Source organism: Schistocerca serialis, chromosome 1, assembly GCF_023864345.2.
Source record: "Schistocerca serialis cubense isolate TAMUIC-IGC-003099 chromosome 1, iqSchSeri2.2, whole genome shotgun sequence".
Lineage (NCBI taxonomy): Eukaryota > Metazoa > Arthropoda > Insecta > Orthoptera > Acrididae > Schistocerca > Schistocerca serialis.
In genome coordinates this window covers 360,230,383-360,242,896 of record NC_064638.1, presented here as the reverse complement: position 1 = coordinate 360,242,896, position 12,514 = coordinate 360,230,383, and the positions used below count along the sequence as shown (strand labels likewise).

The window sequence follows — 12,514 nt, the reverse complement described above, 5'->3', positions numbered from 1 at the left end:
CCGGGAAGATCATTTTGCGTTCCGGAGATATTTAGTATCACTGATTATCTAAGAAGATGGATTACAGAGAGGCAGGCCTGCGTTAATTGCATTTTTAGATTTAGAGAAATCTTTTGACAGTGTTTGACAACGTATACTGGAATAACAATCTTTGAAATTAAGCAGGTAGCAGGGATAGAATACTGGGAACGAAAAGTTATTTACAATTTGTACTGAAATCAAAATGCAGTTATAAGAATCGAAGGGCTTGAAAGGTAAGCAATTATTGGGGATGGAGTGAGACAGGGTTGTAGCTTGTCTATAATTTTATTCAATATGTGCATTAACCAAGTGTGAAGGAAACCAAGGTGCAATTTGGGAAGGGGATTAAAGTTCAGGGAGGCGAAATAAAAGCTTTGAAGTTTGCGGATGACATTGTAATTCTAACATCGTGGCAAAGCAACAGGAACAGCAATTGAAAGGAATGGTTATTGGCTTGAAAAGAGGTTATAAGAAGAACATCAACAAAAGTAAAACAAGGGTAATGCTGATGAATTACATAGGTTATACTGAAGGAATTAGATTAGGAAAAGAGATAGTAGAAGTAGTAGATGGGTTTGAGCAGGAAAACTGATGATGGCCGAAGTAGAGAAGAGATAAAAGACAGACTGGGTATGGCAAGAAAAAGAGGAATTTTTTAACACATAATAAAAATTTAAATTTTTAACATGTAATATTAATTCAAGCGGTGGGAAGCTTTTTCCGAAGGGCCGGCCAGAGTGGCCGAGCGGTTCTAGGCGCTACAGTCCGGAACCGCGTGACCGCTACGATCGCAGGTTCGAACCTGCCTTGGGCATGGATGTGTGTGATGTCCTTAGGTTGGTTAGGTTTAAGTAGTTCTAAGTTATAGGGGACTGATGACCACAATAGTTAAGTCCCATAGCGCTCAGAGGCATTTGAACCATTTTTTTTTCCGAAAGTATTTCTCTGGTGTGTAATCTTGACCAGAAGTGGAACATAGACGACAAGCAGTACAGATAAGAAGAAAATAGGAAGTAGCCGTGTCTGTGTTATTAAGAAGTACGCTGCAATGTTCCTTCGAACATGTATGCATATCTTAATAATACAGGCAATGCTATTTCATATTTACTCGCCCACATCAAACCCTCGATTTTCAACAAATATGGCATTCTTGGACGGGAATATACGTAGGGTACGAGTGCAGATTGTAACACATGGACGAGGACATATGGAAGTGTGCACGGATAGCCGAAGCGGCTAAGGCGACCTCTCGCGTAAAGTGTGAAATCCGGGTTCGAAACCTAAAATTTTCATTGTGGTCATTTCATTGTACAGCCTATGGTGGTTCATATTCGCAGATCCGAATACATTTCCAGGAATAAGAAAACAGAAGCTTTGAAAATTTGGTGCTACCATAGAATTCTAAAGGTTAAGTAGGGAAATCGAGTAATTAATGAAGCCGTACTGAATCGAATTGAGGAAAAAAGAGATTTTAGGACAACTTAACTGCAAGATGGGTTCCATTAACTGAGCAGATATTAAAGCATCAAGTAACCGTTAGTTTGGAAATGGAGTGAAGTGTGGGGATTAAAAATTATAGAGGGAGGCCTAGCGATGGATATAGAAATGACGCAGTAGTTATTGGAAGATGAGACTCACGCAGGATAGACAAGCATGGAGAGCTGCAACATCGAAATGAAGGCCGCAACAACCACCACAACAACAGTAGGTTCATCATGTAACAGGATGGAGAGTCGTTTGAAAATTAACCCAGGAGAATTGTGGATAATGTGATGATGATGATGATAAACTGCGCTCATTCGCCTCTCTTCCACTGTGCGACCAGATTCTACTAACGAAGATTTCTTACAATATCAGGATTCGAGCAATGTGTATCTGTGTCGAGATCACAATACTCTGAGATGACAATAGTCATAGGATAGCGACATGCACATACACAGATGGAGGTAGAATCGTGTACACGAGGTATAAAAGAGCAGTGAGTTGGCGCAGCTGTCATTTGTATTCTGGTGAGTCACGTGAAAAGATTTCCGAAGTGATTATGGCCGCACGGCGTGGAATTAACAGACTTTGAACGCGTCCTGGAGTTAGACGCATTGGACTTTGCATTTCAGAAATCGTTAGAGAATTCAATACAACGAGAAACACAGTGTCGAGAAGCTGCCGAGAATGCCAAATTTCTGGCGTTACCTCTCAGCAAGGAGAAAACATCGGTCGACGGCCTTCGCTTAGCGACCGAGAGCAGGGGCATTTGCGTGAAGTTGTCAGTACTAACAGACAACCAACACTGCGTGAAATAACCACAAAAATGAACATGGGGGGTACGATGGAGGTATCCTTTAGGTCAGTGCGACGAAATTTGTTGGTAATGGGCGATGGCAGCAGAGGGCCGACTCGAGTGACTTTGCTAACAGCGCGACATCGCTTCCAGCGCCTCTCCTGTGCTCGTGACCATACGCGTTGGTATGAGCTGATGGTAGGTTTCTAATGTGACGATGATCCCACGAAGCCCTGGAACGAAGTTGTTAACAAGGCAGGGTGCAAGTTGGCTCCATTATAGTGTGGGCTGTGCTCGCATGGAATAGACTAGGTCCTGACGAATTGTTGCACTACGCCGACCAAAAGATGATCTGACGCAATATTAGGAGATATCCCTTGACTTCTGCCACCTCAGTCGACACTGCAGGTGTGAAGGGAGTTTACACATAATGTGTACTACTGGCCATTAAAATTGCTACACCACGAACATGACGTGGTACAGACGCGAAATTTAACCTACAGGAAGAAGACGCTGTGATATGCAAATGATTAGCTTTTCAGAGCATTCACACAACGTTGGCGCCGGTGGCGACACCTACAACGTGTTGACATGAGGAAAGTTTCCAACAGATTTCTCATACATAAAAAGTAGTTGACCGGCGTTGCCTGGTGAAATGTTGTTTAAGGAGGAGAAATGCGTACCATCACGTTTCCGTCTTAGATAAAGGTCGGATTGTACCCTATCGCGATTGCTGTTTATCGTATCGCGACATTGCTGCTCGCTTTGGCCGATATCCAATGACTGTTAGCCGAATATGGAATCGGTGGGTTGAGGAGGGTAATACGGAACTCTGTGCTGGATGGCAACGGCCTCGTATCACTAGCAGTCGAGATGACAGGCATCTTATCCGCATGGCTGTAACGGATCGTGCAGCCACGTCTCGATCCCTGAGCCAACAGATGGTTGAACGTTTGCAAAACAACCATCTGCACGAACAGTTCGACGACGTTTGCAGCAGCATGGACTATCAGCTCGGAGACCATTGCTGCGGTTACCCTTGACGCTGCATCACAGACAGGAGTGACTGCGATGGTGTACTCAACGACGAACCTGGGTGCACGAATGGAGAAACGTCATTTTTTCGGATGAATCCGGATTCTGTTTACAGCATCATGATGGTCGCATCCGTGTTTGGCGACATCGCGGTGAACGCACATTGGAAGCGTGTATTCGTCATCCCTATACTGGCGTATCACCCGGCGTGATGGTATGGGGTGCCATTGGTTACACGTCTCGGTTACGTCTTGTTCGCATTGACAGCACTTTGAACAGTGGACGTTACGTTTCAGATGTGTTACGACCCGTGGTTCTACCCTTCATTCGATCCCTGCGAAACCCTACATTTCAGCAGGATAATGCACGACCGCATGTTGCATGCCCTGTACAGGCCTTTCTGGATACAGAAAATGTTCGACTGCTGCCATGTCCAGCACATTCTCCAGATCTCTCACCAACTGAAAGCGTCTGGTCAGTGGTGGTCGAGCAACTGGCTCGTCACAATACGCCAGTCACTACTCTTGATGAACTGTGGTATCGTGTTGAAGCTGCATGGGCAGTTGTACCTGTACACGCCATCCATGCTCTGTTTGACTCAATGTCCAGGCGTATCAAGGCCGTTATTACGGGCAGAGATGGTTGTTCTGGGTACTGATTTCTCAGGATCTATGCACCCAAACTGCGTGAAAATGTAATCACATGTTAGTTCTAGTATAATATATTTTTCCAATGAATACCCGTTTATCATCTGCATTTCTTCTTGGTGTAGCAATTTTAATGGCCAGTAGTGTATATTGTAACGACAAAACCAACGTTATAGTATGAGGATTTATTGAAAGTAGAATACATATTGTAGAAAAAAACTTGAAATAGTTATTCAATATTTAGTAGCAAAGCGGAAGTATAAGCTTCAAGGACAGGCAAACACACGTGCACATCTTCATCACTGTTACTGGTTCTTTCTCCATTATAGGTCACAGAAACGAACAGTCGTTATACACTGCCACAATAATATTTACGTCTCAAGCTCGCCACATTTGTTAGGCAGACTCGCTGCTGTCTGCAGCAGACGTGGGGGTGCTCGTCGAGTTGTAGACGGGTAGCTGCAGTGTCGTCGACGGGGCAAGCGGCGGTGAGCTGGCGCTGGTTGCTGCAGTGGAAGACGGCGCTCTGGCAGTGGTGGTGGTGGTCGTCGTCGACGTCGTCGTCGTCGTCTTTCTCGTCGTTGTCGTCCGCCGGCGGCCAGTGGACGACGGCGCGGTCGTGTCCCTGGCAGGCAGGGCCTTGCTCGTGGTGGCCTTCACCTTCTGCCCGGTCGCGCTGCCGCCTGCGGAACTCTGCCCCGCGTCTGACGCCCGCCGGCCGCCGGTGCTCGTCGAGCCGCTCTTGGACGTTCCGCCGCCCCCAGAGCTGCTGCCCGCCCTTGTGCCTCTCGCGATTCGCCCCGGCCGTGGCCCCGAGGTCAGCCATGCCGATACTTCCCTGCAACACATTACAATCGACATGCTTTTTTACCCCTAAAATTTGTGACATTGCAACAACAATATAAAATGACCTGAATAAATGTTAATTCTCCGTTTGTGTAGAACAGTCTAACAACAATATGTTATGAACACAGGGTGTTACAAAAAGGTACGGCCAAACTTTCAGGAAACATTCCTCACACACAAATAAAGAAAACATGTTATGTGGACATGTGTCCGGAAACGCTTAATTTCCATGTTAGAGCTCATTTTAGTTTGTTCTTCCACCTACGCTCAATGGAGCACGTTATCATGATTTCATACGGGATACTCTACCTGTGCTGCTAGAACATGTGCCTTTACAAGTACGACACAACATGTGGTCCATGCACGATGGAGCTCCTGCACATCTCAGTCGAAGTGTTCGTACGCTTCTCAACAACAGATTCGGTGACCGATGGATTGGCAGAGGCGGACCAATTCCGTGGCCTCCACGCTCTCCTGACCTCAACCCTCTTGACTTTCATTTATGGGGGCATTTGAAAGCTCTTGTCTACGCAACCCCGGTACCAAATGTAGAGACTCTTCGTGCTCGTATAGTGGACGGCTGTGATACAATAGGCCATTCTCCAGGGCTGCATCAGCGCATCGGGAATTCCATGCGACGGAGGGTGGATGCATGTATCCTCGCTAACGGAGGACATTTTGAACATTTCCTGTAACAAAGTGTTTGAAGTCACGCTGGTACGTTCTGCTGCTGTGTGTTTCCATTCCATGATTAAAGTGATTTGAAGAGAAGAAATAAAATGAGCTCTAACATAGAAAGTAAGCGTTTCCGGACACATGTTCACATAACATATTTTCTTTCTTTGTGTGTGAGGAATGTTTCCTGAAAGTTTGGCCGTACCTTTTCGTAACACCCTGTATAACAAAGGGGCAGTGTTCTGTGATATGGCGTCCGCAGCGCGTGGTCGTGCGGTAGCGTTCTCGCTTCCCACGCCCGGGTTCCCGGGTTCGATTCCCGGCGGGGTCAGGGATTTTCTGTGCCTCGTGATGACTGGGTGTTGTGTGATGTCCTTAGGTTGGTTAGGTTTAAGTAGTTCTAAGTTCTAGGGGACTGATGACCATAGATGTTAAGTCCCATAGTGCTGAGAGCCATTTGAACCATTTTTTGTGATATGGCGCCCGCCGCTATCCTGTGATCTTGTTCAGAGCACGCACTGTAATCGATTATAGTTCGCTGTCCTGGTGCGGGTGGCGCTCCGGTGGCGATTTGCTAGACGTCGCTGGCGTGTGTGTGCGGTGACCGGCGGAAAGCGAGAGGGTAGTTGGTTTTCCGGGTATTGCACGGAACGTGAAGTTCGCTCTGCCTGGCCTGCTAGTGACTAGCGCTAAGGTTGTTGTGCCTCGCAATATGAGCAGAGTAGTCTGGGGCGGATGCAACTCGCCGCTGTGCTGGCCATGCGGTGGTGATTAATTGGAGTTGGTGTACTTGTTCTTCCTGCCTGTCTGATATGGAGGTCCGGTGGGGTCCTGTGATACTCTGGCCCGGAGACAACTAGTTGCTGAATTTTGGAGTCGTCTGCCAGGTTAGGGTGTGGGGTTGGTTGGCTCTTCAGATTTTCCCCTGGAAGCTCCAGAAGCGATTTCTGAACTTTTCTCAAGTGGGACGGTGTTGTTAGAACTTTTTGCTGTGTATGTGGCTCGTTACGATATTTGTTGGTTCTAATTTATTTGCTCAACTGGAGTCCTGCCCGGAGTTGCGTTCATGTATGGTACATTTGGCAGTCGATGTGTTAGGTAAAGTCTGCTTAAGAAGGTTCAGATGGTTCTGAGCACTATGGGACTTAACTTCTGAGGTCATCAGTCCCCTAGAACTTAGAACTACTTAAACCTAACTAACCTAAGGACATCACACACATCCATGCCCGAGGCAGGATTCGAACCTGCGACCGTAGCGGTCACGCGGTTCCAGACTGTAGCGCCTAGAACCGCTCGGCCACTCTGGCCGGCTGCCTAAGAAGGGCGGTTTTGTACAGTATATACATAGTGAATTACTGCTGCTTGGTATATGTGGTCTTCTGGGTCCTGAACAACACTATCTCGTCAGTTTGGTTGTGTAACAGCATTTGGTGGTATGTTCTGTATTTTTTTTCACTGTGTTATTATTAACTTGGTGGAATAGTCGCGTTTGGTGTCGTTAAGGCACTTCTAAGACTGTGGTTTGCCTATTCGTATGCGCTTGGCTTTTATTGTTTCGTTTTAAGAAGCGAGAATTGCTTGAGATTTGCATGTGTTGGCTTCCGACACTTATTAAGAGCGCCCGAGTTAACTTCGCCGTGGTTATCATGTGCTGTCGGGATGTTGTACTGTATTTTTGAATTATATCTTGTGTTGATATGATCTGTCGTGTGTTACAGAACATAACCAAGGGGCGTAAGTGATGGGCAGTTGTGGGAGGCATGTCGGGGAGCGCTCAGCGGTTTATTTCGGGGGACCGTTTCTAGTGGGAAGGCTCCGAAGTGTTGAGAGCCTGCTCGGTTGTGATTCCGTTGGGAGTTGCCCTCGCCCTTTGGTTGTATCAAATTATTATTTTGTTATTATATTTATTGGTTGTGTGTTGCGCTTCTTTCATTTTATGGTGTCAAGCGCCATTATCTTTCTCAAAGTTTTTTATATAAATCATTTTAAATTGTAATGCCAAGTTAACTTATTATTGGATTTTGTCTTTTGGGTAACGTCCGGCCATCCTGATTTAGGTTTTCCGTGATTTCCCTAAATCGCTCTAGGCAAATGCCGGGATGGTTCCTCTGAAAGGGCACGGCCGACTTCGTTCCCCGTCCTCCCCTAATCCGATGAGACCGATGACCTCGCTGTTTGGTCTCTTCCCCCAAACAACCAACCAACCAATCTTTTGGGTAAACTCTAAAAGCACTATTGTAAAGGGTTCTTGATTTTATGGTGGCAAGTCGCCGTTATTGTTTTTAAAGCTCTCTCTATCACCATTTGTTAAGTTTTGTAAGTTATAGACTTTGTTGTTATTCAAAAGACTTTAGTATTGGCATTTTAATAAATTGTGTACAGAGTCTGCTGTTTGAATATTATTGGGTGGAACTTCTTCGATAGTTGTTCTATAAGAATACACATTTCATTCTGTATAACAATGAACAACACCATCATTAATACGCTGATGGAAAAAAAATCGCATCCCCAAAAAGGCGTTGTGCGGCATAAACGAAAGTTGGCAGGCATGTTTCTACATCCGAAAGACGATCTCTATTCAAATTACGCCCCATTCTCTGTAGAGTGGCGCTAGTAGCACCACTATGACGATGCAACTCAGGTGTCCTTTAACGGTCGTGCGCGTTAGTTACCTTTGCGATTGGAAGTGGGGGCTTGATGTTAAATCAAAAATGCTTTAAGATGACAAAGACGTCTTTATCGCCACCGCACTGAGTTTGAACGATGTCGTGTAATAGGTCTACGAGAAGCTGGATGTTGCTTCTGCGGTACTGCAGAAAGACTTGGCAGGAATGCAGCCACTGTAAATTATTTTTTTCTTGATGCAATAATTTACCAGCAGTCGTATGTATTGTACAAATTTATTTCATTTTATGAACTTCTATGTGCTACCAGTTTCGGCATTACATTGATGCCATCTTCAGGCCCCTGTACAATGAGTAGAAGAAATGTACTATTATAAAAAATTATAAAAAAATATAGAACATACGTTAACAATTTAGAGGTATCATGTTAACTATGTAAGTGGCTCAAAGAGATATACTGTATATCATTGGTTCAAATGGCTGCGAGCACTATGCGACTTAACTTCTGAGGTCATCAGTCGCCTAGAACTTAGAACTAATTAAACCTAACTAACCTACGGACATCACACACATCCATGCCCGAGGCAGGATTAGAACCTGCGACCGTAGCAGTCTCGCGGTTCCGGACTGAGCGCCTAGAACCGCTAGACCACCGCGGCCGGCAATGTAAATAACAATAAAATAAATTAAAATACAAGAAAATGTGACAACCATGTCAGAATACATAGTTACTTACGTGTGGTCTAGGTCGTGTTATGTGTGGTACGACAAACAGCTGCCGCAATATTAACGATAAAAAGCATAAAAGAGTTTGTCTTAAAACCCAATTGCATTCCCGAAGTAAACCAATGCGATCGTACTTTAAAATCATCAAACACCTGGTTATCGTGGACAATTCATTAGAACCCTTATGTAGACCAACCCCACATTGTGCTGAGTGGATTAATGTAATGCCAGTAGCTGCCTCATGTAGTCATGGTTTGCTGTAAATTATAGCTGGCGGCGGTTGTCATGAGAAGACAGGACTCCTAAGGCCACGTGACACTCTCGAGAGGGTAGACCATCGTGGTCGGCATATGGCTCTGGCGCATCGTATTGCATCTGCAGCAGCAGTTTGAGCAGCAGTTGGCACCACAGTGACAACAAACTCTTACAAATCTGTTACTTCAAGGACAGCTCCGAACCAGACACCCTGTAGCGTCCATTGTCACCGAAGCACCGTCATTTGCGACTTCTGTGGTGTTAGCAGAAATCTCGTTGGAGGGCAGGATGGAGGCATGTTGTGTTTTCGGATGAAAGCCGGTTCTGCCTCGGTGCCAGTGATGGCTGAGTGTTGGGTAGAGGGAGGCCAGTTGTGGGAAGATGCACTCTAGTGGTTATTCTACGAACCGTGACTGAAAAATTGTACGTAGCTCCGGTGATTCGACCTCTTGTGCTGTCATTCGTGAAAAGGATTTTTAACATCGTGCAGCCCCGTCAGCAACTGTGGTAATTAAACATATAACACTCAAGCTTCAGTTGCAAATAGAAACTAATCTTTACCTAGGTTTCAGCCAAAATAATTTGGCCTTCTTCAGAAGCTATTGACACTAAACTATTGCATGTCAAAGTTTGGCCATGTCAGGTATAAAACTATAGCACCGTAGTACCCAGTCATAAATCTACATTACTTAGTTGAAGGCCGGCCGCGGTGGCCGTGCGGTCCTCGGCGCTCCAGTCCGGAGCCGTGCTGCTGCTACGATCGCAGGTTCGAATCCTGCCTTGGGCATGGATGTGTGTGATGTCCTTAGGTTAGTTAGGTTTAAGTAGTTCTAAGTTCTAGGGGACTGATGACCACAGCAGTGGAGTCCCATAGTGTTCAGAGCCATTTGAACCATTTTTTGAACTTAGCTGAAGAGAAATAGCAGGCCCCACTGCGCGGACGAGGTTGGTAGGCTGCGACAGCTGCGCCGATGTAATAACTCGGGCAATCACTACAGGCCACTCCGGTCGGACAGGGAGAGCCCTCTCAGCTAGATATAAAGAAAATATAACAACGAAAAGTGGTGATGGCACGCGTGGCTCGACTTTTGCCGAGCACCTTGTTCACTTGGCCCACGTTCCCAATCCATCAAATAACACAGAGCTATTAAACTGCGAGGTTAAAAACACTAGGCTTGACATCCTTGAGGAGTTGCAGATCTTTAAACACCTATTTCTTGATAGAGAAAACCTACTTAATGACCAGTTGCAACTGAGAAATAAGAACTTTTTCGAAGGTTTTCAACCTTTGCTTCACCTGCCCTGACGTTACGTTGCCTTTGTAGTCGCCGACGCCTGACTCCACTTTCTTTAGTCGAATAGTAATGTATTCAAAATTGAGGAATAATTTTGCCGAGTAATAGCTAGTCTTTCTTACGGGCTCCGAATCCGTTTATAGGGTTCTCGTTCTCCTTAGAAGTAAGTTCGGTTACAGATTACGCCATTAACAGTTTTAATACTTATATTAATCCAATTCCTAATGTAAAGGAAGCTACTGTTTATGGATATATATTTCCATGTGCGCATGCGCATGACCATCAGCGGCGCTCGAACATAGCTGCTCGCTGCAATTAGTTCCGGCTCAGCTCTCGCGGCCTACCGATCTCGTCCGCGCAGTGCGACCTGCTGTTTCTCTGCAGCTAAGTAATCTAGCTTTATGACTGGGTACTACGGTGCTAAGTTTTATACTTGCCATGGCCAAACTTTGGCATGTAATAGTTTAGTGTCAATAGCTTCTGAAGAAGGCCAAATTATTTTGGCTGAAACCTAGGTAAAGATTGGTTTCTATTTGCAACTGAGCCTAACGTGTTATATACTTATATTCGTGAAAAGCATTCCAAGAGGACAAAGCTCACCCACATACCGCTGTTGTAACCCAACATGCTCTACAGAATGTCGACATGTTGCCTTGGCCCACTCTATTATCAGATTTGTTTTCAATCGAGCACATATGGGACACCATCGGGCGACAACTCCAGCGTCATCCACAAACATCATTAACCGTCCCTGGATTGTCCCACTAAATGCAACAGGCATGAAACTCCATCCCACAAACTAACATCCGGCCCGCGTACAATGCATACTCCTTTGCGTGCTTGCATTCAACATTCTGGCGGTTACAACGGTTATTAATGTACCAGAACTTCACATTTGCAATTGCTTATGTCGTGCTTACATGTGATTGTATAGTGTTAATGACTTACAAATATTACCTAGACCAATGTATTCACAAAATTTCATTACTCTACATTAATTAAAATTTGTGTTGCAATTTTTTCCATCAGTCTATTTTCCTCTCAACTTTGGCATTCCCCAAGGCCCCGTCCTATCACCATTCCTTCATCTCCTATACACAATCGATATTCCTAAGCAATTCTCTTCCGCATCCCACTTCGGTATCATGATGACATTATTTTCCTTGTTATGTAAGCCACCGCCCATTAGTCCCAAGAATCCTTCGATCTCCAATAATTTCATCTCATATCTCTCCAACAATTCTGCAAAACACATGAAACAGTTATAGGGTAAACCACGCGAGCTTTTCACCCTTGAGATCTATCTCACGTTACACAACTGCTCAGGTGACCTAACTAAAATATCTTCGACTAAAACTCTATCAAAAGCTATCTTTTGACTCCTACCCGAAAGAAGGGCCACAATACACAAAACCTGCTAAAATGATTAACCAGAAAACCATGTGACTAGATCTTTCCACTTACCTAAAAGACCCTTCTCTACTCCAGCTTCATCTCCTTAAATGTAGTAGTAATCTCTACCACTCCAAGAATGCAATGCACTTCTTCTCACTTTCCATATCCATTTACACTCTGCCAGCCGTCTCCTGTAGTAGGTCATAAAGTTCCCGCATCTCAAATATCAGCAACATTTTCACAAATTCTGTCTCTAATAAAATCGAATCAAAAGTCCCCATTGCAGCCCCATCCACGAGAACCTTAACTGCTGCCTCAAATTCCACCTTTCTTTCATTTCTGCATGCTCCATAGGCCTGACCACTGTTTTTAATTGCCTTACCCTCCAACAGCATGAAAGTTTTAAGATATTTCTTCTTTGTCTCCTAAAAATTGACAATATATTGAACCAGTGTGTAATCAAATGCATATGGAGGACAATAGGATCCATGGAAATTCAGATTAGAAGTCCAAATTCACTATAGCAAGTGTGTTAACTTTGAACATTGAATTATTGGTCATACTGACATAAACTGTTAAGTCAATCGTTTTCAGGCACAACTGCTGGAACTTATAAGTTGCTCGGGATTTTCCTTTGTGCATAGGCTTCAGCCATCGAATTTCACCTCCGCTACCTCTGGTCAGAGCCCCCACCACTACCAGTATCCTCTCTCCTAC

General features: G+C 44.9%; 1 protein-coding gene across 2 annotated transcripts in view; it reads right to left on the bottom strand.

The window, feature by feature from the left end:
• Positions 1-4,151: 4,151 nt before the first annotated feature.
• The window catches only part of LOC126470281 (uncharacterized), a 98,860-nt gene continuing 90,497 nt past the window's right edge, over positions 4,152-12,514 (bottom strand). For both annotated transcript variants that reach the window (XM_050098042.1, XM_050098035.1), the window contains exon 2: positions 4,152-4,819. In XM_050098042.1, coding sequence (XP_049953999.1) covers positions 4,331-4,807 — 477 coding nt within the window. In that variant the 5' untranslated portion in view covers positions 4,808-4,819 and the 3' untranslated portion in view covers positions 4,152-4,330. The remainder of the gene's footprint in view (positions 4,820-12,514) is intronic.